The 26945-nt window shown below is 47.9% G+C and overlaps 1 protein-coding gene across 1 annotated transcript in view; it reads left to right on the top strand.

The window, feature by feature from the left end:
• LOC142803815 (calcium/calmodulin-dependent protein kinase kinase 1-like) overlaps positions 1-26945 on the top strand; it is an 82093-nt gene that overhangs the window by 37478 nt on the left and 17670 nt on the right. Inside the window, exons 13-15 of the mRNA XM_075889942.1 lie at positions 995-1068; positions 1592-1691; positions 23663-23688. Of these exons, the coding sequence (XP_075746057.1) occupies positions 995-1068; positions 1592-1691; positions 23663-23688 (200 nt within the window). The remainder of the gene's footprint in view (positions 1-994; positions 1069-1591; positions 1692-23662; positions 23689-26945) is intronic.

The following is a 26945-nucleotide window of genomic DNA, read 5'->3' as shown; positions in this document are numbered from 1 at the left end:
CGTAGCCTGATTTTATCTTGATTAAGTGCGGCTGATGAAACAAAAATCATGCATACATAGCTAAAGCTTTTCTTTTCTTCAGTACGCCCTTTATGTTTATTTTCTATAAACCATTTAAAATGGGTGCTGTTAATGACTGTTTACATATTGTGTCCTTGCGTAGGTATGCAACTGTTGATCTAAATCGAGCTTCTAGCTGATTTTGATGTCTCAAGGAGACAGTGCAGCACCTCTAACATTTCTGATCGAACTTGCTCAATAAGGGAATCAGAAATTTTCTACCGTTGAAAACAGGACGTAGGAAGGCGCTTTATAGGGTACAGTCTCTGCTCCCGAAGACTTGAAAGTAGCTGCAGGCCTCTGTGTCGTGAGAACTCCATTAATACCAGCTGCTTGTGTCTCTCAGTATTATAGCATAATAGGTTATGAACTCACAACAGTAGCCAATTTGGTCGTACTGTCGTACGCCACCAAAGGCGACGTTTGTAGTTATCACGTATTGTGAGAAGAAAAGCCGGGGTTTGAGCCAAAAATAAACGCAGGCAGTATAAGTGGCGGCCAGGTATTTTATCGCAGAAATTAGCTGGCGCTTGAAACTTCGCAAAAATAAAGTATTTAGTAAATTACTTACCTTGTAAAACTCACTTCCCCAACCCATTTACCAAAGCGTCGGTTCCAGACTCGATGTTGCTTTGTGATATAATACCTTATGATGAGCCAAGTCTATAGAGGGTGAACGGATAGTACAAAGATCACTCTCCTGCCGTAGTAGCGTTCCCTAGCAGAGAGAGCTTCTACGATGGTCATAAGACCATAAAACCATGGTCCTAATATGTCTTCTGCAGTTTATACTGCGTTGTCAAAGCGAAGGTCGTGAAAACAAAAAGTTTTTAATTTGTAAGTGTTGTTTACCTTCAGAAAAGTTCAAGGTCAGCATCACTCTGGCCTTGAAAAAATATTGATTTTAGCCATACTTCGTTCCTGCGTCTTGCAGTTCACCACCAGAAGATTATCCACCGTGACATCAAACCATCAAACCTGCTGCTGGATGAAAAAGGAAGGGTTCAGGCAAGTACAATATTGAAGAATAAAAAGTATGACGACTCATTGTATCTACAGAAGAAGGAATCGAACATTGTTTGAAAATAAAAGCCGCGCAGCAGAAACTCCTCGGCAGCGTATATTACCTTGTGCTTTCATCATGATGAACTGCTCACAAAAACTCAAGACAAATCATGAAACGAAAGACAACAATACTCAATGTGTGTAGTAAACTATATTGCCTGCTTTTCGCGCATTTAGCGGCAAATATTAAAAAAATGATTACAAGAGACAATTAAACCAGTAAACTACTGCATGAGAGGAGGTTATTGAAAACATAACATTGTTATAATCCAAATAGTTCAAGATTCCGACAAACTATGAGTATTGCATGACCCTGTAAACTGATAGTTGCTAGTCGCATGTCACGGGAAACTTCTCTCTGCACGACTGTTTTCAAAGCTAGTCCGCCAGCTATACGGAGAATTCAAGCGTTCGGTACTCGGGTATTGCTCATACAGCGGAGTACTGCTATGGTTGGTATTCGCAGATCGCAGACTTTGGCGTGTGCAACCAGTTTGAAGGAGTGGACGCCCTGCTGTCTGGGACAGCGGGTACGCCGGCCTTCGTTGCGCCGGAAGCCCTCAGTGGTAAGCGAGCCAGTCGTTCACTATGAAAAAGAAAATCTTTGGCCCACATGTGCAAACCCTAAACATTCTGAAACAAGCTAAAGCATTCGTAAGGGGATAGTTTGACATATATTGATGCTGCATCTATTCCTATCAAATATTACTAATTGACAAAAGAAGTTTAAACGCTCCTATATTTAAACGAACATAAGTACGCTATAAATGAACGGAGGCATGACTGCCACCGTAGCTCAGTGGCAGAGCATCAGACGCGTTATTTGAAGGTCGCTGGTTCGAATCCGACCGGTGGCACGTTATCTTATCGTCCACTTTTCTTTCTTGGCGTTCGCATAAGAATTACTTCTAATGACATGCCATATACTTTTTTAGCATGATTGCCTGTCAGTTCTTATTACTATGGTGCCTAACAAAAAAACTAACCGTTCAACTTTTGCTTTTTCCCCTAATTGCTGAAAAGTAATTGCAAAAAACTAAATTTGGAGAATTGAGTCTCTTCAGTACTTGACGGCATAGCTTTTACACACTACTGGAAGGAAGTCTAGCGCAGCGAAAATGGGTTTTTCTAGTGCACATGCACAGCCAATTTTGAAATGAACAATAAGTGGTATATTTAGGTGCCTAACGAAACCGTTGCGACTACAAAGGCTTCATGGCTTTTCAAGCTGATAATTTCTAATAATTTATACGTATCTATAACAACTAAGTTTGCATTCGCTATGGTGAAACACTCGTCAATCACTACACAAACTTGCCTTGGTGAACTGGGCACGAGAAATTTTCATAAGAAAATATTCTAGCCAATAACTGCGCCGGTTATTTTAGCGACGCCGGCTGACAAATCAGAAAACGCATTTATGGAAGGAAAACTTTGTGTAATCCACCTCTGGTCTACTCGTCTACTCTGAGACTCATCACCTTTGCGTGCACCCAATAACACAATTTTTTGAAAGTTTAGCGAGGTACGGATTCATGGACCCATCCTGTTAAAAGTGAGAATATACATGTTCAATCGTAGACATGTACGTGTTATATGAATATAAGTTCTGTACGTGCGCAATAGACGAGCTAGTATTAAGTGAAGCTGCTTTAGCTTTGCGTAATCTGTCTGTGTTGACCGAACACTATTATCAACTGGCACACGGTCTGTTCGCCCTGTTCTTGATCTCCTGCTCCGCTCCCAGAACACGTACGAGCATCAGTGTCTCTAGCATGGCCTGTAATAACTCTGATAGGTGAGATAACGTCTACTGAGAAATAAAGAAAGAAGGAAACAGAAAAGAAAGAAGAAAGAAAGAAGGAAGAAGAGAAAAAAAGAAAGAAAGAAAGAGAGAAAGGAAGAAAGAAAGAAAGAAAGAAGAAATAAATAAATAAATAAAGAAAGAAAGAAAGAAAGAAAGAAAGAAAGAAAGAAAGAAAAAATACGCAGGCAAATAAATTCCTGCCTCTACAATTCTTCACAAAGCAAGATTGGAACACGCGTACCTTTGATTCCAAGACGCACGTCCTAATAACATGGTTATTCAGATGCTTTCTTTCGTGGTATTTATTACGATGGTTATTTGAAATTATCATAAACATGATGACGTAGGGATGCATTCACTCCACCACAACAATGCACAAGCGCAGCAAAACAAGCATTCGACGTCTAACCTACATGCATTGTACGAGTCAAGAAAAGCGGGAAAAAGACTTCAAAGTATTGCTCGTTGTCGTCTTCTGACCGCTGATATGTCAGCTACGTAGCAATATGTCGCGCAGTGAGGCTTGTAAGAACGAACATGTCATCAGGATGGGGGCGCCAGTTTTGTCTGGTGTTAAGTTCTTTATAAGTCTGCCGTTAGCAGAGCATAAGCATAACCTTGTTTATTATGGTGTAGCGAAATGTTGGGAAAGGTCGGTAAGTGAGTGTGAGGGGCCGAAATTGATGGTGAGGAGGATGGAAAGGATGAGAGGAGAGAACAAAGCATGGCTCACACAAATTGTGAAAGCGAGAATAAGAGAAAAAAAATACAGAGATAAAAAGTTGGCCCCGTATCTGCATGTTAATTTGCAAATGTCGTCCAAAGACGATCGTCTTGCGTCTAGAGACTGTGAACAAAACGTTTATTTGATGTTCTGCGCAAGAAAATCGGTGAATGGTATTCTGAAGGCGCTGCGTTAGAGTGCCCCGAGCGTGCAGCGGAGGCGAACGAGCGCGCCAAGTCATGTCACATGTGAGACATGAGCGCTATCTGGCAGTTATCTTGCAAAACAAAACGCGTGGCTCTGAGATGGGCGCGCACGCCCGTCTCAGAGCCACGCAAGCCACGCAAAGCGACTGGTAGGTGCCACCACCGTGTCGTCTTTTCAAAGCGTTGGCAACGCCTTGCTTTTCGTGCAAACGTTACACGGTCAGCGCCGCGTGATAAACGCTAGGGTCCTTAGAATAACTTATGTATGCCTTTTCTAGTAAAAGACGCGCATACAGAACATATACGTGTTGTTATGGTGTCTCTGATATGCGCGATAATTGCTTTTTAATTGACAATAGCACGAGTATAAACGCGGAACCATGAGCCACATTGATGGGGGCTGCAGATGAGGTCGGCCTTTAGGGATATCTGCTGCTGCCGTTTAAAGTGCCCGGTACCGTTAAGGGTGGACAAACAGACAATTGGACAGACAGACAGACAGACAGACAGACAGACAAAAATTTTTGCTTCGAAGGTCCCCCCAAAAAAACCACCGTCTTTAAAAACTTGCGAAAAGGGAGCAAGCATCGAGACCAGATACCGCACCTCGTGGCCAAGCAATCCGTGCATGCGTGGTAGCATCAGCCACGCCCACTGACGGATACATCGCGGGAAACCTCTGCAGCGCATAGCCTGGGTTCGCAATACTGTGCAGAGACTGTCATGGGACGTCCTAAGAAAGTGCGCACTCCCGAGGAGCGAGCCGCTTTAATGTAACCTGGGCATGTCAGTCGACGGGGAGTACCAGTGGTGACAGGCACGAGCTTATGCTGTACCAAGCTTTACATGACTTATGCTAAACTTCCCGCACCTTTAAAGACGATAGTCTTTCTTGGGGACCTCCGACGCAAAAATTTTGGTCTATCTAACTGTCTGTACCATTCTCTGTTTGTCCACTCTTAACGGTACCCTAAACCATATAGTTTCCTAATATACACTAGAGGGAACTCTGGCGCTAGTGTCTATGGGAGCTGCAACGCACGGCGCTTCAGCGAGCATGGACATGATGGGTAGTACAGACAATTGTCTGATTTGCGTACTTCTGGCCTGCTTCTGGCTCCGTGTGTGTTCGTGTGGCTTGGAGCTGTTTTCTCACGAAACAAAAATGAACAAAAGCCCAGTGGTTGCGTTTCACCTACTTATTATTTTAGACTTACCATTTCGAATCAGATCACGAAGTTCGACAGGGCTCGTTCTTTTCTTCGAAACGAAACCGTAAGCAGCAATAAACGAAGTCGCAAGTTCGATTCGCCGCCCGCAAGTACGAATACTACGCAAATGTGTGTACTACCCGTCATTCCCATGGTCACTGAAGGATCGCAACGCCAGAGACCCCTTTAGTTAACTTTGTGTGTTTAGAATAAATGTTTAAAGATTCAGAGTACATGGTACTCTACTATACGGGAGAGCAGAAGGCTGTCCAAGTACGGCATCAAAGTGGCCAAACGATACTCCAGAAGGCCAACCTCATCCGCAGCGCCCACCAATATTGCTCAACGTTCAGGTTCCTACTTGTGCAATTGTCAATTTCCGCGTCGGCAATTAGGCAATGGCTAGGCAATGCCGCGTCGTACGTATAATTCTCATGGTCGCTTAACGATCGTAGCGCCAGTGTCTCCTTTAGTTAACTTTAAGAAACCCTATGCTCCCCTCTCGGCTTTAGGCATTCCTTCCCGCGGCGTCAACACCACGCACCATTACGCATAAGCGTGCCCTTACCCTCTCTCTCCTGCGCCCCCTTTCTCTCACCTCGCAACACCGACGCAGAGAGCATGTGCTAGACAGTCTCTTGATTGAAAACACCACCGACTATCGCACTGCGCAACCATTCACTGGCCACCGCGTATATCCTCCTGAGTTCCAGCTATGGCGATTTGTCTAATATATTGGACATCAAATACTCTATCACTACAAAGATTTTAGCATGTTTTTTTTTTCCTGACAACCAGCTGTCCAATATTTTCGGACATCTACTAGTGCCCTCTACAAAGTTTTGTCGAAATCGCATCACGAGATCCCGAAACAAAGAAGAAAACATAAGACCTTAACAGACCAGTGTTCTAGAAGTTTAACGGCAAAAATTAAGGTCCACTTTTTCTGCAGTTTTTTAATATTTGTTCAATTTTGAATAATTACTTGCAGTTATTCCAGAAATTGTCACAATTTTGTTCAGTAACCTTGCTTTGGGTTGCTTCAGGCCCACTACGTAACGCTTTAATAAAGGTTCAGCGTCCAATCATTTGGACATCACGCCATACCAAAACCACAGGCATCACGGAAATAATAAGCTTCACTTTTTATCTTCGTCATCTACACACCAAGTTGTGAAAGTTTCAGGAAAATCTGTAGATCAAAATTCAACCCGGAAGTCGGGATGATATAAGCACTGAATCATCGCCTCCAAGGTAGTGCTGGTAAGACCTTTCTCTTGTGCGTTGTTCAACAATAAGAATTCGCTGCCTGCGCGTTAAGCAAATGTAGACTGTGGGTCAATTTATTCAATACCAGTGATATGTCTTGCACTGCCCATTAGCAGTGATTGACATGCTCCAGTAGAAATCAACAGTTCATCGCTGGGTGCTTTGCGCCTCCTCAGTTTTTTTTTCCTGCGCAACGCTGTGTTGAGCGCCAGCTGTAATGTCGCCGCCTGTGTAAGCGTTAACGCCTGCTGCTTCGCATCTACACATGGTTTTCTTTAGCAGGAGAAGGCCTAAATTTTTTCACAACTTCTTCTTTGGCTGTTAGGGGCGAAGCTCTTTAGAGCGGCACCCGTTCGTCCCTTGTAGTGGTGCGTAACATGTCCCACGCTTTGACCTTCAAGGTGGTCCCGTTGGGAGATTTCTCTTGTGTGTTGTTCAGTAATAAAAAGTTCGCAGCGTGCGCGTTAACTAAAAGCCGAATCCTCCCGTTTCTCATTTCCCATTAGCAGCAATTGGCATGTACATTGAGCACTATCTGACAAGAAAGGGTTGCTACGGGCGTAACCGCATTGGTTTTAGAAAGGTTTAGCGAGAGTTGGGCCGCAGTGCCATGAATACAGTGAACTAGTATATACATTGATCTCGAGGTGGTTAAAGGTAGGAAGTAGACACGAAGCGCAAGCCGTAAGAAAGTGTGCGTGTGCCACCTGTCATTTAGTCCTCTGAATGTTCGCTGGATGGCGGTGCTTCTGTATGCGTAATATATGATGAAAAGATGCGAGATGGTGGTAGTTGAAGTGTTGAACAGATGGACGAACGGACACAAAGACAGATGCATGGTCGGACGCACGGATGGCTGCACGGAGGGATGGACGCATGGACGGACGCAGGGGCAGATGCATGGACGAGCGCAGAGTTGGACGCACGGATGGACGTGCGCACGCACGAACAGACGCAAGCACGGAAAGGCGGATGGACGCATGGACGGTCACACAGACGAACGCATGGACAGACGGAAGCAAGAACAAATGAACGGACGCTTGCTTCTCCCCACTCTCCATCAATCACCCCGTGGATATGCTGCCTTTTTTTTTGTTCAAAGCCCTTCTGTGCTTGTTATTATTATTTAAGTAATGCCATGTTAATTAAGCTCGATGTTCTGTGTGTGATTAAGCTGGAAGCATACATTATTTCATGTGCACAGCTTATTCCATTAGGTTTTTTTTTGTAACTTCCAAAAAAAAAAAGCTTGGCACAAGGACATGAGAATTCCTGCCCGCACGTTCTTTATTTCCGCCAATGATGGAGGTAAGGGGGCGTGGGGTGAGAGCGAAAAAGCATTGGGGTGACTTGAACTGCCATCGTCTCTAATGGTGAACATATCAGAAGACTGCACGTGTTTTTAACAAAAGTGGACATTCAAACGTTAAACCAAGTGCTGCGCGGGGTTAACTGCCTCACAGCATCGAATTATTGTGAGATTTGCTTGTAATTTTACGGAGATGTTCATTTAGGGCTATTGTGTTTTTTTTTTACTGCTTCGGTAATTATGAGAGTTGTGGTAACGGTTAGATACTCGGGGCTTCTGCAAACTTCATATTCGCGAGCATTCATACGTGCAGCGCTTTCCAAATCCAATTTCGTTCGCCCATCACATTCGATATTTGAACAGGGCAAAATCGGCGGAAAGTTTTGCAAAGTCCTGTTGCGCTGATGTCCTTTGAGTGGGCAAATCACTTTCGTGTTTCTGACATCGAACCGATCGATTACCTGCACCGCTAGAAGGCACTTTCTTCCCGTGTTCGCTTCCGAGAGAAGTGCAGGTGCCGTTCCTTTGTAACACTAATAAATTCAGTCACTCGCTTCAAAAGAAAAATAAAGGTAACAGAAAATATATCATGGTTTAGAGGACCCGCCGCATTTGAAACAGCCGACAGTAAATGAATTGATTTTTCCAGGGTACCATTGCAAACCGCAGCGCTAGTGGTGAGCTTTTTAGTGCTGCCACTACGTTTTCTTTCTATCTCTTCCTCTTCGTTAGTAATTTACGCTGTTTAGAAACTACGAAAGCAAGTATTGGTGTGTCGGGAAGCACCGGTACTATTAGGAAGTGTTACGGTGCAACCAACTGAAGATGTAGGCATGGCAACTGAACTCCGAGCTATATATATACAAAAAACACTGGCAAACTTGGAACGTGTGATGAAGCTCCTCTGCTCGCACCCATGTTATCGAAGGAAAACATGCGATTGAACGTCTTAACGCCCCTGTTCAAAAACTGTAGTGTCACTACGCAGTGTCGCATCGTAGTCGACATTTTGAGTTTTCATTCGCTGTTCTCAACGCACCACTAGGCCTGGGCAACAGCTGGAGGGAGCTGGGTTTAGTTGACGAATGAAATAAATGGGTTGGGCACTTGAGATGAGAGAGATTGTCACTTATACATAAGCATGAAGAGATGAAAAGCGTGGCAGCGTAGGCGTATCAGCATTGCGATCGTTGTCTTGTGCAAAGGGGCATCATTGCCAGTCGACGAAGCGACTCGAACAGCTGTAAATGCGTTCCAAGTAAATGCGGATGTTAGGGTATTTCCCAGTAACATCCTGACAAAAAATATGTCTGTCGTAGTGATGTCTATGGGGGCTTCATGCTGAAAGGAGACAGTGAGAGAAGCAACGAATAAAGGCGACGAGGGCTCCGCCCCTGGAATGCCGGAGGCTTATAAATGAATGAAGGGACGAAAAAAAGGGACAGTCAATGCCCAAGATGGGCTGGCGTCACTCGGTTGAAAGCCACAGTCTTGTCATACTCGCAAACATGGGTCTCGAAGGCGTTTTCTGCAAGTAAAATCGCGTGAAAGGAGCCTTAGTTTGAAGGTTTTAATGGCGACTCAATAGACTCGCATTGCATAAAGACGTGCGTGGCTGTGTTTCTTGCCGGGAAACTGAACACGTGTAGCTCGCAGGTAATTTGTGGGAGTGTAGGTCGAAATAAGTCATGCTAGCATTGTAGGCTCTCTAGAGCCCGTATTTACAAACCGATCACATCCTTATTTCAGATTGTCATCTTTATTATATACTTCAGATATATATATATAAGGGAAAGAAGTGCATACCTTAGGGCTTGTTTTTCCGTGTTCTGACACAATATTAATGAGATCTAACCGACAGTAATGCCAACTAATGTATAGGGGAAGTTATTAGAACCAATGGAATGTAAATAAGAAGAAAGAAAAGTGGGTGAAAGAATAACCAGCCGTGAGAAGGAATCGAACCTACGACCTTCAAATAACGCGTTCGATGCTCTCTCTCTCTCTCTCTCTCTCTCTCTATATATATATATATATATATATATATATATATATATATATATATATATATATATATATATATATATATATATATATATATATATATATATATATATATATATATATATATATATATATATATATATATATATATAGTAAAGCAACGTTTTTGGCTGTAAGACACTTCTTTTACTTGCCGAGCCTCTGCCCCACAACACAGGACAGACTGATTGATGATGATGAGCATGTACATGTAAGATGACGCGTTTGAATAGTGCTCACACTTATTTTCCCCCCACGCGTAAGCGGTCAGCCCGGACGCGTCTTAGACGGAAGCGGAACGTGGAACGAATGGCTTCAGACGTGATACGTGGACAATCTCCGAACCACGACAGCGACGATCCAAAGAAAGGTCGGTGGGAGTGACACGATAGTTCACTGGGGACGTTTGTTCATTGATTGTATATGGTCCAATGAAGCGTGACTGAAACTTGTCATGCAATCCAGGTGTACGAATGGGCGTCCAAAGCAACACTTCATCCCCTGGACTGAAGGAGACGTCGCGATGAGAGCTGTCGTAGCGTTGCTTGCGATCTTGCTGATTGGCTTCTGTATTAAGGCGAGCCTGTTGGGGATATTCTTCGAGCCTTGTGATGAACTGCTCTGATACGGTTGCAGAGGCGTCGGTGGGCACAATTAGGAGAGAGACGCCGATGGTGAATGTCGGTGAAGGGCCGTACACGAGGTGGAAAGGCGAGTAGTCAGTAGTTCTTTGAACAGCGGTGTTATGGGCGAACGTCACAAAAGGCAAAATTGTATCCCAGTTGTCGTGGTTTGTTGCGATGTACATCGACAGCCTGTCTGTTAGTGTCCGATGAAATTTCTCTGTCAGCCCTTTAGTTTGGGGATGGTAGGCTGACGTCGTCTTATGTACTGCGCCATAGGTTGTGAGCAGGATTTCGATTATGGTGGACAGGAACGTCTTGCCGCGATCACCCAGGAGGACGCGACGTGCACCATGACGCAGTACAATGGCGTTGAGAAAGAAGTGTGCGACGTCTGAAGCAGAACTTGTGCGTAGTGCAGCAGTCACTGCGTATCGTGCCAGGTGATCGACAGCAGTCACAATCCAACGATTACCTGCTGGCGTGATGGGGAGAGGTCCGAGTAGGTCTATGCCAATGATGGCAAATGGAGTCTCGGTACACGGGATAGGTTGCAGAAGGCCAGCAGGACACGAAGTTGGTCGCTTCCGCCGTTGACACAGATGGCAAGATGCAACGTACTTGGCCACAAAGGTAGAGATGCCTGGCCAGAAGAAATTGTTTCTGTGCGGCTTTGTGTTTTGTGAAATCCCAAGTGGCCTGCACATGGGTCGTCGTGAAAGGCTTCGAGGACTCGATGACGTAGAGAACGCGAAAGTACTGGAACCCAGCGGTGTCCATCAGTAGTGTAAACGTAACGATGGAGCACATTGTTATCGAGCTTAAATTGCCGTAGTTGTCGGCACAATATAGCATTAGGAGTAGGTGATACGCCATTTAGGCGTTGAATAATGCGATTGCAATATAGAATATCACGCTGGCGTGTGGCGAACTCGGTGTAGCGATTTGAAGCCGGCGTGTCGATAACCGCAAGGTGTGATAATGTGAGGGGTGACGCAGTGCCTTGACCTCCAGACGAGCGATAAGCTGACGTACTTAATGATGAAAGTGGAAGGGGACAGCGAGAGAGAGAATCTGCATCTTGGTGTCTTTTGACAGACTTATAGATGACGTCAAAATCGCACTCTTGTAGCGGAGCACCCCACGACCGAGGCGACCAGACAAGTTTCGCAGTGTCGAGAGCCAGCACGACGCGTGGTGGTCTGTAATAACCGTGAAGTGGCGTCCGTAAAGATGTGGCCGAAATTTTTGTATGGCCCAAACGACAGCAAGGCACTCCTGCTCAGTTATGGAGTAGTTCTGTTCAGCAGCCGTAAGAGCACGACTAGCATACGCTATAACTCTTTCCCGTGAAGTGGCATCCCGCTGTAGAAGAACTGCACCAACGCCATGGCAGCTCGCGTCGGTGTGCAGACATGTAGGTGCGTTCTCGTCGAAATGGCACAGAACAGGGTCGGACGTTAAAGCATTCTTGAGGGCTTGAAAGGCACGCTCGCAGTCGTCGTTCCAAGCGAAAGTTATACGGATCAGCTTGTGCTTATACGGATCAGTTATACAGCTTGTGCAGTGGCGACTCGATGGCAGCAAAATTACTAATGAAGAGGCGGAAGTAGGATGCCAGGCCCAGGAAACCTCGTAGGTGTTTCTGATTTTCTGGCCGAGGGAAGCGTATCACGGCAGCAAGCTTCTCAGGATCCGAACGAATGCCATCTTTGCTGACAAGGTGGCCCAACATCTTGATGTTCTTGTTGGCGAAATGGCATTTTTTGCGTTAAGCTGAACTCCAGCACTAGAAATACACGTCATAACTTCGTCCAAACGATCAAGATGCTGACGAAAAGAAGAGGAGAAAATGACGATGTCATCTAGATAACACGGACATGTTTTCCATTTTAGGCCGCGTAGAACTGTGTTCATCATGCGTTCAAACGTGGCAGGAGCGTTACATAAACCAAATGGCATGACTTTGAATTCGTACAGCCCGTCTGGTGTTGCAAAGGCAGTTTTTTCTTTGTGCGCTTCGTGCATAGGTATTTGCCAATAACCAGACCCTAAATCGAGGCTGAAGAAAAATTCAGCACCTTGCAGAGAGTCAAGTGCGTCGTCGACTCGTGGCATCGAGTAGACGTCTTTGCGCGTTATCTTATTAAGTGCTCGATAATCGACGCAGAATCGCACCGAAGCATCCTTCTTTCGTACTAGCACTACAGGTGATGACCACGAGCTGGACGAAGGCTGGATAACGTCTCGTTTGAGCATATGAGCAACGTAGTTCTCGATGATTTTCCGCTCTGCGGATGACACTCGATATGGGCGGCGGCATACGATTGTATTGCCTTTCGTTTCAATTCGATTCACGGCGACAGAAGTGCGATCCATAAGCTTGGAAGATACATCAAATGAAGCGCTGTGTTTTTGAAGCATACCCAAAAGTTCTTGTTTTTGCGCTGACGTGAGATTGGGATTTATTGTGGCTGTCAAAGCAGCCGTTGTAGCATGGTCATCAGTACTCATAGAGAAAGATGGCGAGTCTGCGTGAAGGGGCACCAGAGAAAGTGGTTCGGTATCTGTGAAGCAAACCACACGGGTGCCCTGGGGCAGTGCAACAGGCAATGAAGTAGGGTTAACTGCCGTAACTAATGCTCTGCCATCACGAAAGCGCACCAGGCTAGGAGCGATGGTAAGTCCACCAGAGATGTAACGTCCACACGGTGCTAGGAACACATCACCAGCACGGATCTTATCTGATGTCAGGGTCAGGATATGCTCATTACCTGGAGGAATAAAACAGTCATCAGCGGTGACAAAACGCTGGCTAAGGGTATAGTTATCAGACGAAAGCGCAGTATCTGACATGCGAATGACCCTCTGACGGCAAGATATCACGGCTGAAGCTGAGGAGAGAAAGTCCCATCCTAAAATGAGCGCATTGGTACACGATGACAGAACGACGAACTGTATATGGTGAAGGATGCCCTCAATAAAAACTCGTGCTGTGCAAACACCAGAAGGCTGAACAAAAACCGCACTAGCACAGCGAAAGGGAGGTCCATCATACGGTGTCTTTACTTTGCGCAAACGGAAACACATGTCCACACTAATAACTGAGAGCGATGCACCTGTGTCCACCAAGGCTTCAGTCCATATACCCTCTACACACACTGAAAGTACATTTGAGGGGCGTGCCGGAGGAGTTCGATGCAGTCCGCAAAATGCAGCTTTCTCTCCTGAAGCTGCACTGTTTAGTTTTCCGGGCGATGATCAGACGCCGTGGTAGCCGGACGAAGTGGTGACGAGGAACGACACATAGGTGGTGGTGGTGGTGAAAACATTTAATAACCATTAAATGGTTACAGAGAGGTGATTGGGTTGGGGCCTTATTGGCCTCCTACCCTCACAGCACTAGGTGGAACCCCTATTCCGGGGCTCCATTGGCAAGCAACGCTGCTCGCGCCCGTTGAACCAGAGCCTCTTGGGCCTTCAGGTCTTGACAGCCGAGCAGGGCCGCCTCCCAGTCCTCTCTCGTGGGATTGGGGTTGGGGGGGATAGATGGATTAGACTGGTACGCCCAGACGATGTGAAAGGTGTCAGCCACCTCACCACAGCCTCCTTTTAAAACTGTTTAGCAATACTGTACTGTGCCCGGCGGTGCTAAAACATTTCAATTCATCCTTTGATGGCACGTGCCAGTTCTGTGGTGAGGTGGCACATAGGTGACGGGGAGTGACGGCGCGAGGAGCGGAAGGTACTGGCTGCATCAAAGTGCTGTGGAGAGGGTGAGCGCCGTTGGTACAGTTGGCATGGGTGGCGATGTTGTGGAGCAGGGGCAAACTCCTCCCTCTCGAAGTCACCATAGCCACGCCTTTCGTCTTGTTGACGTCGACGACAGAACCACGAGATGTGGCCGCGTATTCCGCAATAATAGCAAATCGGTCTAGATGGACGCCAGGCTTGAAAAAAAGAAGGCGTTGCTCTTGGGGCGAGGACATTCAGTGAAGGCTGCATAGTTGACCCATACTGTGGTGATTGCTGAGGAGGTGACGCTGCAACCACCTGAGCGTACGTCGGCTTTGGAGTGGTATGCGAGCTCGGGACTTGTTCACGTCATGGACGCTAGTTCCTCCCTCACATTATTGCGGAGGTTGCCTGCAGAAGGCATCATGCGGAGCTCACAAGATGACGAGGTGGCCTGGAGCTGCAGCTCCTCGCGGATCATGGACCGTATCAGCGCACGGAGCTCACCGTCATGCGTTGGCCTGATATCTGCTGTTTCAGGTTGTAAACATATCAGTTGAAGGTCATCGAGTCGCTGACACGTACTGATGATATCGGCGACCGTGGTCGGGTTCTTTGCCGCCAGAGCGTTAAATGCGACGGCGCCTATGCCCTTGAGCAAGTGGCGAACACGGTCATGCTTCGCCATCGAGCTGTCGACGTGACGGGATAGGGCGAGGACATCTTCAATGTACGAAGTATAGGACTCGCCGGAGTGCTAGACGCGTTCGGCAAGCTTCCGTTTGGCGATGTCTGCACGTACAGAAGGGTTGGCAAATATCTGATGGAGCTGCTTCCTAAAGGTAGGCCAGTCTGGGAAATCCAACTGATGGTTGAGAAACCATGTTTTAGCGAAACCCGTCAGATGGAACGGTACGCGGGACAGCTTGACAGAATCATACCAATAGTTAAGCGCACTCACACGGTCGTACTCATCCAACCAGTCTTTAACGTCTTCACCGCGAAGGCCGGCGAACATTGGTGGATGTTTTTGAGGGGCGGTGACAGTCCAAGAAGGCATTCCCAGGGGTGCAGGTGTGGTGGATGGAGCCGTGTTGTTGTGCTCGTCCTGCGACTTGACCGTAGGCTGACAGCGCAGACGGCTACCTGACCGGAGCTCCAGGAATGGTTCATAGTCGAAGGTAACGAAAAAGCGCTGCAGGGAGAAGACCAGCGGACCGGAAAGCACTCTCCACCACTTGTAAAGCAATGTTTTTGGCTGTAAGACACTTCTTTTAATTGCCGAGCCTCTGCCCCACAACACAGGTCAGACTGATGATGATGAGTATGTACATATAAGATGACGGGTATGAATAATGCTCACAATATATATATATATATATATATATATATATATATATATATATATATATAAAGTGTGAAACGATTGCGAGTACTTCGTATTCAACTATGGGAGAGCAGTGCACCGTCCCTTACTAAAACCAAGGCATTACGCCCAAATAAAATCAATTGCAGGAGCATAAACCAGCAAGCAAAAGAAATATATTTGATGTTGCTTTGTGGGCGTTGCATCCAGACTTGATTTTAAAGCGTATTAAAGGGACAAGTTATCAGTTTGGTATAACTATCGTTGAAGCGCAAGTAGAAACACAAAGGAATAGGGGACAAGCACCTGCCTATATATTATTCTCTTTTCGAAAAAACTTCTAGTTGTGAAAAATTGCTTGTTCTCTATTTTTGTGTGTGTCTGTTTTTTTGTGCGCTTGAACGATCGTTATACGATGTATATCTAACTAGCCCAACTTTCGATTTTGTTGCAAGCTATCGGTTAACCGAGTGATAAGGATGAGGTTGGTTTATGAATACAGGCCCCCGTGCCAGGAGCCGTCCTTCCCACTTACATACTTAGCGTGACACCCAAATATGGTGCGGCGTGAGTTTTTGCATACGGTTTAGCGCGACAATAGAGTGCATGGCCCTTTGATGCGTAAGGATTCTTTGGTTAGATCTTAACGAAAAATGTCTGTGAGTGTAGCTGCATGTACAAACGTGGCACAGCAATGTAAAAATAACAATTGACGCAGAAGGAGTGTACGCAATCCATTTTCCGAAGGAAACAACCCTACCATACAGAGGCTTTGGCGGCTATTTTTATTCATAAGATGGCTGATATCGGCTTCTGTTAACTAATGACAGCTCAGGTTGAAAGTGTTTGCTGAATATAATGAAGAATGCCCAGTAATATTGGCTGTTCGATGCATGATGTTAAAGCCAGTTTGGCCAAACATTGCCAAATGCAGCCTGATGTTGGTTACATGCTGCAAATGCGAGTCAAAGATGAGTGTGATGCAAATAGAGCTTAGTAAACAGAAGGTATTTGCTTTTGCTATCCTGGGCAGGACAATGCGTGAGGGAAGACCAAGAGGGAAAAAAGAAAATATCTAGAGGAGGAAAAGGAGGAAGCAAATGAAGTAGAAACGCACACACGCGCGTACGTAAGAGTGACCTAATCTTTCAAAGAAGCAAGTTCCCGGCAGAAAATTCAGCAGTGTCCTTGTCATCCTCTAGGTTGAAGCTCAAATGTTCTGGCTTTCAAGCATCTTCTGATCGAAAACGACTGATTGTCAACGTGTGCAAACACAGCTGTGAGAGACTTTTTTCTGGAAGCTGTAGTAAGAAAAACGACATATGTGTATGATGGTCTATTACTAGTTTTCTCTCTGTGGTATAGCAGTCACGGGCAGCGCAGTCTGTCATTCTGTCAAGAATGACAAGATGAAGAAAAGAGGAAAAAAAAGAAGTCTTGAATGGGTAATTTAAAATGCTGGAATGAGGAAGAAGAAGAAGAAAAAGAAGAGGGCGCAGGGTGAGTGAAGAACGTGAGAGCCGGGACGTGGCGTTCGAGGGGCGAAGGGCTGCGGAAGTTCGGACTTGGTCTCGCTCCAGGCTCCCGCCCGAGCACCTGACTCGGCGAGCAGCGCAAGCAAGTACCGCTGCCCCTGGTTCGCGCCCGAGCACCTGACTCGGTGAGCAGCTCACGGAGCAACCGCTGATCCTGGATGGCAGTTCTCGCCCGAGCACCTTATTCGGCGAGCAGCGCACAGAGCAACCGCTGATCCTGGGCTGCAGTTCCCCGCCCGAGCACCCCATCGTCACGAGTATATGCTGAGGCCTGGCTCGCTCGTCGGGCGTTGCGAAATGAACCATAGAGGCTGATGGTACCAAACGAAAACTACCACTTCATTACCATGAAAATCACAAAACGAAATAACCACAAAAACACGCACACGTTGAAAAACACAGAAAAGGAGATGTCCTAATGACGCGTGTTTCAACGTCCGATTTCGTTGACCTTCTCTAAGTATCGCGCTTACAGTTGTGGCGTGGCCTCCGGTCCGCTGGGAGTCCCTCTCAGGCGTGATGACACGCAATATCGATGCTCAACGGTGGCGACGATGTTGAAGAACCACTACAGCGGTAGCTCCAGTGGTTTCTCGCCGAGGCAGGTGCTCGGGCGGGATACACTGCAGACAAGGGTCGGCAGTGGTTCCGGGGCGGCTCGCCGAGGTCTGCGCTCGGGCGGGAAACTGCAGCCCAGGATCGGCGGTGGTTCCGGGGCTGCTCGCTGAGATCAGTGCTCGGGCGGGAAACTGCAGCCCAAGATCAGCGGTTGCTCTGTGCGCTGCTCGCCGAGTCAGGTGCTCGGTCGGGAGCCTAGAGCGAGACCAAGTCCGAACTTCCGCAGCCCTTCGCCCCTCGAACGCCACGTCCCGGCTCTCATGTTCCTCACTCACCCTGCGCCCTCTTCTTTTTCCTCTTCTTCTCCCTCATTCCAACATTCTAATTTACCTATTCAAGACAACTTCTTTCTCTTCCTCTTTTCTTCATCTTGTCATTCTTGACAATGGTTCCCAATTTTTTGAGTTTTCGCTCCACGAAAACTGTCGTCCCCACTAGCACCATACACTTCACTGTACAACACAACACTTCCCTGCACGACCCAGCACTTCACGGCACATCTCGGCACTTCCCTTCACCGCACAACACTTCACTTCATGGCAAACCACGTCACTGCACGACATACTTAAATCCACAGTGGCACCACTAGACTTGCCTACACTAACACACACATCCATCTCCGTGAGTCACAGTCACACTTCACTGTCACCCCACATCAGCCATGAAACAATGATACTAGGTATGTGTCCGCACGGAGTTTCCTCTGTGGGACACTGGTTTTATAGGTCCTACAATGTCCACTGCGACTCTTTGAAAAAGTTGCTCAATAATAGGCGTAGTCCTCAAAGGTACCTTCGAGACCAAACCTTTTGGTGTGGTTCTCTGACGTGTCACAAGGTCGCACAAACCTTTTAATGTCGCTTTGCATGCACGGCCAAAAAAACTCTTCAGGGACTCTGCTAGTTGTCTTTCTTACTCCCTGATGGCCAGCCATAATGGTGTCATGTGCCAAGTCTAGAACAGCCCTTCGTAAACTCACCGGCACTGCTAACTGTCTCTTTTCCCCTCCCTCATGGGTCTTGACTATTCTGTACAACAGCCCTGAAAGCTTCTCTAACTTATGCACGACCCCGACTCCTCTTACAATAGATCCATTTGCCCTGAATCTCAAAACACCGTTGCAGCGTACTGTCCGCTTCCTGCATTCTCCCCATTTCTGGTGCAGTTATGTCCATGGCTGCTACTGAGTTGTTCTCCTTGATGCCCTCCTTTTCCTTTTCACTCTTGTTCCTCGTAGCTTTCTCCACGGCATAGGCGGAATCTTCCCTGGTATGCTGATCAACACATACCTCATCACGTTTATCCAAAACCTTATGAGGTTGGAACTCCGTACCCTCAGCGCACGTTGTAGTAGGCAATCTCCAGAGGAGATCCGGATCGTCAACTCCTCTGACCCCTGGCATATTACCGAGAATTAAGTCGTAAAGAGGGTCTTTGACACATCGGGCTTCAATCCAACCGCTGTAATACGGCGACAAAATCAGTACCCTAGCAACTGGCATCCGCCGTACTGTTCCATCAGCCAACCGAACCGGCTTTTCTGTACCCGTGATATCCGTTTCTGGCACCATGGATTCTCTTACAAGTACAATGATGGAGCCCGTGCCTCGAAGTACCGACACTTTATGTCCGTGCAACATGCCCACGACCACTGGCATAGCATCTTCGGCTTCTCCCGCCTTGACAGATGCCGTAACAGCACTTGTCTTATCCTTGTCCTCCTGGTCACGTAGTTTTTCCTGTCAGCATCAGCAGAGCTTTCATCTGCAACCATGCAAGCCGTTTTATTTCCTGACCGATTACGACAGGTTTCTGTTGTGTGCCCACGCTTTCCGCACAGGTCGCATTTCGACGATGAACTGTGAGTGCGACTCGTGGCACAATTTGCTGCTCTATGCCCAGTCTTGTCACAGAGGTAGCATTTGATTGCACTCCGGGTTTGCTCTTTCTCCTCTAAACCTTTCTCATCTTGGGCTTTCCCTAGATTCCTTTGACCTTGAGCTTCCAAATAACGGTCGGCGTGTTCGGACAGCTCAGCCACCGTCAAGTTTCGCTCCTTTATAATATTGCCACTCCCTTGTGACACGATGCCAGGAATTGTTCCGCAATCATGCTATCTCTTAGATCCTCGAATGATCTCCCTATGTTAGCCATCTCCAACCACCGATCGAAGTAATTAGAGATTCGAGCAGTGATCTGCTGGCCTGTCTCATTTTCCTGTGGTTTCGAGCTCCGGAATTTCTCTCGGAAACACTCGGCAGTTAATCTGAAGCATTGGAGCAGAGCCCTTTTGACCTTGTCGTAATCTAGCGCATCCGCTGCTGGCATCTGGCTAAAAACAGCCAATGCCTCTCCCGCAAGGCACATGCTCGATCCAGTCGCCCAATCACTCCTCTGCCAGCCTTGTCCTATCGCTATTCTCTCGAACCGCTGTATGTAAGCGTCGACATGATCTCGCCTTTCGTTAAAAGGTGTGATTAACTTACGCGGACTCAATTTTGGTGTCTGGGGTACCATCTCTGACCTATCTGGTACTTCCATACTAGTGCTTCCGCGCAACTGCATTTTTTTTCAATGAGCTCCTTTTCCAACATTGTGTTTTTATAAGTTCGCTCGTCTGCGGCTTTCGCTCTCTCTTCAGCGGCTTTCGCTCGCTCTTCATCATCTTTCGCGGCCTCTCGTGCCTGTGCACGCTCTTCACGTAATCTTTTCTGTTCCTCATGATAGAGCGTCATTATAGCCTCAGCCGATAATTCCGCAGCACTACCGGCTGCCATCAAGCGTTCCAGATCTATTTCACGGCTCCCGAGAGACCTAGGCGTGTGACAAAGTTACATGGATCCTGGCAGGCTCGCCATTGTCACGAGTATATGCTGAGGCCTGATTCGCGCGTCGGGCGTTGCGAAATAAACCATAGAGGCTGATGGTACCAATCAAAAACTACCACTTCATTACCATGAAAATCACAAAACTAAATAACCACAAAAACACGCACACGTTGAAAAACACAGAAAAGGAGATGTCTTAATGACGCGCGTTTCAACGTCCGATTCCGTTGGCGTTTTCTAAGTCTCGCGCTTACAGTTGTGGCGTGGTCTCTGGTCCGCTGGGAGTCCCTCTCAGGCGTGATGACACGTCATATCGATGCTCAACGGTAGCGACGATGTTGAAGAACCACTACAGCGGTAGCTCCAGTGGTTTCTCGCCGAGGCAGGTGCTCGGGCGGGATACACTGCAGACCAGGGTCGGCGGTGGTTCCGGGGCTGCTCGCCGAGGTCAGTGCTCGGGCGGGAAACTGCAGCCCAGGATCGCCGGTGGTTCCGGGGCTGCTCGCCGAGGTCAGTGCTCGGGCGGGAAACTGGAGCCCAGGATCAGCGGTTGCTCTGTGCGCTGCTCGCCGAGTCAGGTGCTCGGGCGCGAACCAGGGGCAGCGGTACTTCCTTGCGCTGCTCGCCGAGTCAGGTGCTCGGGCGGGAGCCTGGAGCAAGACCAAGTCCGAACTTCCGCAGCCCTTCGCCCCTCGAACGCCACGTCCCGGCTCTCACGTTCCTCACTCGCCCTGTGCCCTCTTCTTTTTCCTCTTCTTCTCCGTCAATCCAGCATTTTAAATTACCTATTCAAGACAACTTCTTTCTCTTCCTCTTTTCTTCATCTTGTCATTCTTGACACATTCCTATGCCGGAAGCACTGACGTTTGTAAAAGGTGCGCCATACCACACAAGGCAGAAAATGATTATCGTAGATTGGGGTTGTCCAGTTGTCATGTTGAGTTGGAGTGATAGGTGTAGGCGGTCAAGGCGGGTTCGTTGTACTGCATTGTTTCACATAAGCCGTTTCTGTTACGTTTGCTGCACCTTTCATCTGCTTGCTCACCTGTGGTAATTTCTCGTAAAGCACTCTCTTCTGTCAGGGACGAAGGTAACACCAAGTATTCACAGAGAAAACTATTTGATTGGTGCACGTTATAAGTGTGAAGGTCGGGAATATTGTATTCAGCACGAATATCGCAAGCGCACAACAAAACTCTTGAAGGGCAAACAAAAGAAATACGGATATGTACATAGTAATTCATAGCACTGCTGAATCGCTAGCTGCCCAAAAATATTTCGGATAAGATTGTTTCAAGTAGCGCTTGTTGTCTTCGAAGTTTGGACTAATCGTTTTGTGAATATTATACCGTAATGACAATACAACTGAGCATGTTTAAGTATAAAAAATTTTCAGTACCTCGTAGCTCTCACAGTGATTAGATTCAGATCCACCTAAATGGCATTAGTAAATTGTATAAAGTTCTATTCTCTCATTTACAGTTTCTTCACAGGAAACAGCTGAAATTTCGCAATGATTATTCTCGTGGCGATTGTTAAGTTGCGAGAAGGCACACCGTATTTAGATTTATCTTTAGGTGAACGAATCGGCTACACACTCTAAGCAAAAACTATTCGAGTTTTGGGTTTTTGCGGCTCATGACCTCTGAAAACTTCCTCGCGTTTAAAATTACTACCTCGTGTTGGAGTAAAAGATGGTACATGACATAGTTTTACCACCACCTCTGAAGCACGTAGTAAAATGATGTAGAAATCCAGTTTTACCACGTAGGGAGTTTTCCATCACGTGATTTTTAACCTGGGTTTCAGAGTTTTTTTACCACGGGACTGCATACTGCAGCTGCTTCGGCGTCTTTTTCCCCATACCGCTCGAGTCACGCTCTCAGTGAATCGTGAAGGTGCGCGAGGACCACAGATGTGGTTTTTAGGGGCGAAAAAGGAAAGTTTTTTGTACACTTCACTTGTACGTACACAAACGAAACATCGAAAACAAGTAAAGACTGTGTAGACATCTTACAAATGAGCACCAAAATCTAATTGATCACTGAGTGCGAAGCTTCTTATAGCGGCACCCTTTCGTCCCTCGTAGTCGTAGTTGTAGTGTGTAACGAGTCTTACATTTTGACCTTCAAGGTGGTGCCGGTGGGAGATTTTTTCTGTACGCTGTTGAACAAAAAGAATTCGCAGCGTGCGCGTTAACTAAAAGCCAAATTCTCTTGTCTCTCATTCCCCCTTAGCAGCCATTGTCATGTAAATTGAGTGCTATCTGACAAGAAAGGGTTGCCACGTTATACTCGCTTGGTGTAACCTCCTTGGTTTCAGAAAGGTTTAGCGAGCGTTGAGCCGCATTGCCATGAATACAATGAACTAGTATATACCATGAACTCGAGGTGGTTAAAGGTGGGTAGTAGACCCGAAGCGCAAGCTGTAAAAAGTGTGCGTGTGCCACCTCTCGTTTAGTCTTTGGAATTTTCGCTGGATGGCGGTGCTTCTATATGGGGAATATATGATGAAAAGATGTGAGATGGTGGTACTTGGAGTGTTGAATAGATGGACGAACGGACACACAGACAGATACATGGGTGGACGCATGAACGGACGCAGGGGCGGATGCATGGACGAACGCAGGAACGGACGCACGAACAGGCGCACGCATGGACGTGCGGATGGACGCATGGACAGTCACACAGACGGACGCATGGACGGACGAATGCTTTGCCTCACTCTCCATCATTCACTCCGTGGATATGGTGCCATTTTTTTAGGTTATTTCAGGTTGTTTTCGTTTAGTGTGCAGATGGAAAAATGAACATACCATTAACGATTATGAGATGTTCAACTTCACTCATTTTTACGTCTCTCTTTGAACTCATTAGCGCAGAACGCACGTTATGTGGCGATTCACGCTTTGTTCCACGTCAGACGTCATCTCAAATAGCGTAGCCAAGCAGCGCTGCATCCGCAAGGAACACACACACAAAAAGCGAACAAACCCAAAGACACGGACGATGAGAAAGTAGTTTCTAGTGTCTTTGATCTCTAATGGGCATTCCGCGTGTCTTAAACAAGTGAAATAATTATAGAGCAAGCAATTGCTGCAGTCACAATGCCTGTTTTAGCCACTTATTTTTCGATTCGAGCGTGCACATTCGTTCTTGTGTGTCGCACAAACTGCTACTGCGTTTAGTCTCTTGACTTGATATAAAAGCGACGAAAAATTGTGTGCTTGACTGACGTTCTTTTTTTTTGCTCTTTTATCACAGAAAACCGGAGCGAATACAGCGGCAAGGTGAGTACTTCAATAACTGGTCACATTTTTTCGGGGACACCCCGAGGCACCGTCGAGGAGGTGACTATCCCGGTTTATTGCAGTGACGAGAACTTGCGGGTTACTGTCTAAACGCATTTTTTAACCTTGTACAGGTCTGAAATTATTTCATACCTGGTTATTTACAACGCAAACTCTGCACCTCTGCTATTTTGGTCACTCATGCGCTCTTACACCGATAGTTTAATGACACTGAAAGGAACTGTTTCCCACAAACACTGCATGCGATTCTAAACGAATCAAAGCTATTGGCATTTGCCTGAAGGCATGCACGCGTGCTTAAATGAAAAAAAACGAACGTGAATATTGTCGCCGTTTGCCCAAATACACGAATGTTACGTCTTGCGTCCGCGACGGCAGCTTGTAAACAAGTGTGCGGTAGAAAATTTGAAAATATCTTGTAGTGCCATCATCACCATCATCATTTCTCAATCACCGCGCCGCGCCTCTCGCGCAGCTGATGCTAGCTCGAGCTGCGCGAGGATTAGAGAACAAGCTAGTGCACTTGGTGTGTCGGACGTGGAAAGCCACGCGGCTCCGCTTCAGGCGTAGAATAAAGTGGCGAGAGAACGACACGTCCACGTTGGCCGCCGTCCCATCTTCCTCTCTCGCTACATTGGGGACCCGGAGAACACGCCCTTCGCCGAGCGGCCCGCGGCCATGTTCCCGCCACTCTGCCCGCCAGTGCCGCCGTTCCAATCGACCTACCCCAAGGTATGGTTCATGCAGCTCGATGCCGTTCTTGCGCTGAATGGCGTCACGGACCAGCCGCTGATGCATGCCATTCTTCATGACGCCCTTCCGGTAGAGTTGCGTCATCTCTCTGCCACTTCAACCTCCAGCCAGCAGCCTTATGATGACCTCTGCTCTGCGGTGCTTGCCAGCTATGGCCTCACCTACCACCCGCTGCCGTTTACCCGCGACTTTCAGGTTTTCCCTGCGTCGCAGCGTGCTGGACCCTCAGGCCCGAAGCTCTCATCTGACCGCAACCTAACTTCCCCGACAACGTCTCCCTCCACCTTGGTCCGGCCACTAGCGCAGTGAGTCTCGCACCCGGTCACAGATCCGACGAGGTTCTTGAAGTCGTTCCTGCTGCCGACAACCTGTCCACCACGAAGTGCGTTTTTTCGAAGTCCTCGGCCGATGGTCCTTCTGGCATGCTTGCTACCTCCATGTTTTCCACGAAAGCGACGACACGCGACACCGTGGCCCCACCAGACTCCATGACGACCACCTTGCCGCCCGCATCGGAGTCTGGCACAGGTGACCTTTCGCCCGTTATTGACTTCCCGACCTCGAAGCTTTCGCCTTCAACAACGTCCGATAAACGAGACTTAACCTCTCGTCTGGCCACTAGCGACGCGTGTCCTGCGCCCGACTGCCCATCCGCCAAGGTTCTCGACATTTCGGCTGAATGCAACCAGTCAGCCACGAGGTTTGTGTTTTCATCGTCCTCGGCTGACGACGCTGCAGGCATGCTTACCACCGGCTCGTCTCGGCCGACCTCCATGGCTCACAACACGGCTGACACGTCAGGTTCTACGACGGCAACATCACCGAATGCCCTGGAGGCAAGCACGACTATGGGCATTGTCACGCCCGCTATTCACCTCCCGGTTGCGGAACCTTCACCCTCCCCGATGTCCGAAGGCGACTGTCGACCAGCCTCAATGCTCTGCACGTCCTGCCAGCAACGACCACCATCGTCCTCGCAGTTTCCCGCAGCTGAAGTTAAAGCCACAAGCCATCAACCAAGGCCAAGCTTCCAAGACGCTGCGACTATGACTGACGCGCTTGAGGACGACGTGCCCGGTCCACTTCAGACAGGGCTCACCAGGCATGCAACGCCTGCGGTAGAGCAATCTAAGGGGTTTTGGCTGGAAGCAGCCATCAATTATGCAGACCTGCACGCCAACCCTCGTGCGCGGACTACTGGAGGTCATTACACGAGCACAGGTGTCCCGTCCAATACTCCGGGCGAGCCCACGCTGACTGGGTTCCACCACTACCATTCCCCGGAGCCTTTGCCTCCGGACGGCAACAACCAGACGTGTGTCCACAACGCCAGCTCGTGTGTCACAACCGCGACGACGCTCATACCTCATACGTGTCTACCACCCGTTACCCTACGTCGGCGACGACAACGTGCTTGGCGTCACACATTGCGGCAAATTTTGAGCCGCCCTGCTACGCAGCCACGAGTTGCAGTCACAGCCCTGAAGACGGCGCAAGCGCCTACTCGGCCTATCCGACGCAATGTCCCACCACTAGTCGTGTACCCGACTACCCACCGCACACTTGGTGGTATTGTTAGGACACGTTCCTGTGGGCGTCGGCACGTCTATCTATACCGGCACGTCAGACGCCGCTCGACTTTGAGGTCTGTGTTGCGTCGACCCCAACGTCAAAACCCGTACTGCCGACCCTCTGCCGACGTTAGCAGCATGACCTCGCGACACATGGTCCACTCTCGGCCTGTCCGACCAAATCACCGTGAGACCCGCTTGTCGGCTACCACAGTGACCCGGCACTTCCTCCTTCGTCCCTTGCGCTTCTCCCAGAGTCGCCCACCGGAGACACACTGCATACCGATGGCCCATAAACGTTGACAACCTGCACTTGCCAAATGAACACTTTATGGATCGTCGTTCATGTATATAGCATTTGTCGCTCTCTCTTTTTTCATATGCCTTCAAATCGCGCAAAGCGCTAGGGGGGAGCCCTGTAGTGCCATCATCACCATCATCATTTCTCAATCACCGCGCCGCGCCTCTCGCGCAGCTGATGCTAGCTCGAGCTGCGCGAGGATTAGAGAACAAACTAGTGCACTTGGTGTGTCGGACGTGAAAAGCCACGCGGCTCCGCTTCAGGCGTAGAATAAAGTGGCGAGAGAACGACACGTCCACGTTGGCCGCCATCCCATCTTCCTCTCTCGCTACAATCTTAACACAGGAAAGATGGCCTGCCGACACAGCCAAAGCGACGCCATTTCCGGACATTGTTGACTCTTAATTCTCTATTTATTGAAGCTGCTACAGCTTACTTGTTAGGCTTCGTGTGTGATAATATGCCCTTCCTTTTTCTTAGCATGCTTAACTGCGAGCGTGCAGCCAAGCGTATAGGCGCAAGCAACTGTGTCCGTAGGTAGGTGTGTACGTGCACTCAGGGGTCGAATGTGTAACCATCTTAGTGTGAAGGCTGGCATTTTGCAGAACCGC

This window comes from Rhipicephalus microplus, chromosome 3 (genome assembly GCF_043290135.1).
Source record: "Rhipicephalus microplus isolate Deutch F79 chromosome 3, USDA_Rmic, whole genome shotgun sequence".
Taxonomy (NCBI): domain Eukaryota; kingdom Metazoa; phylum Arthropoda; class Arachnida; order Ixodida; family Ixodidae; genus Rhipicephalus; species Rhipicephalus microplus.
The sequence above is the reverse complement of the archived record's forward strand: the minus strand, read 5'-3'. Positions and strand labels throughout refer to the sequence as shown.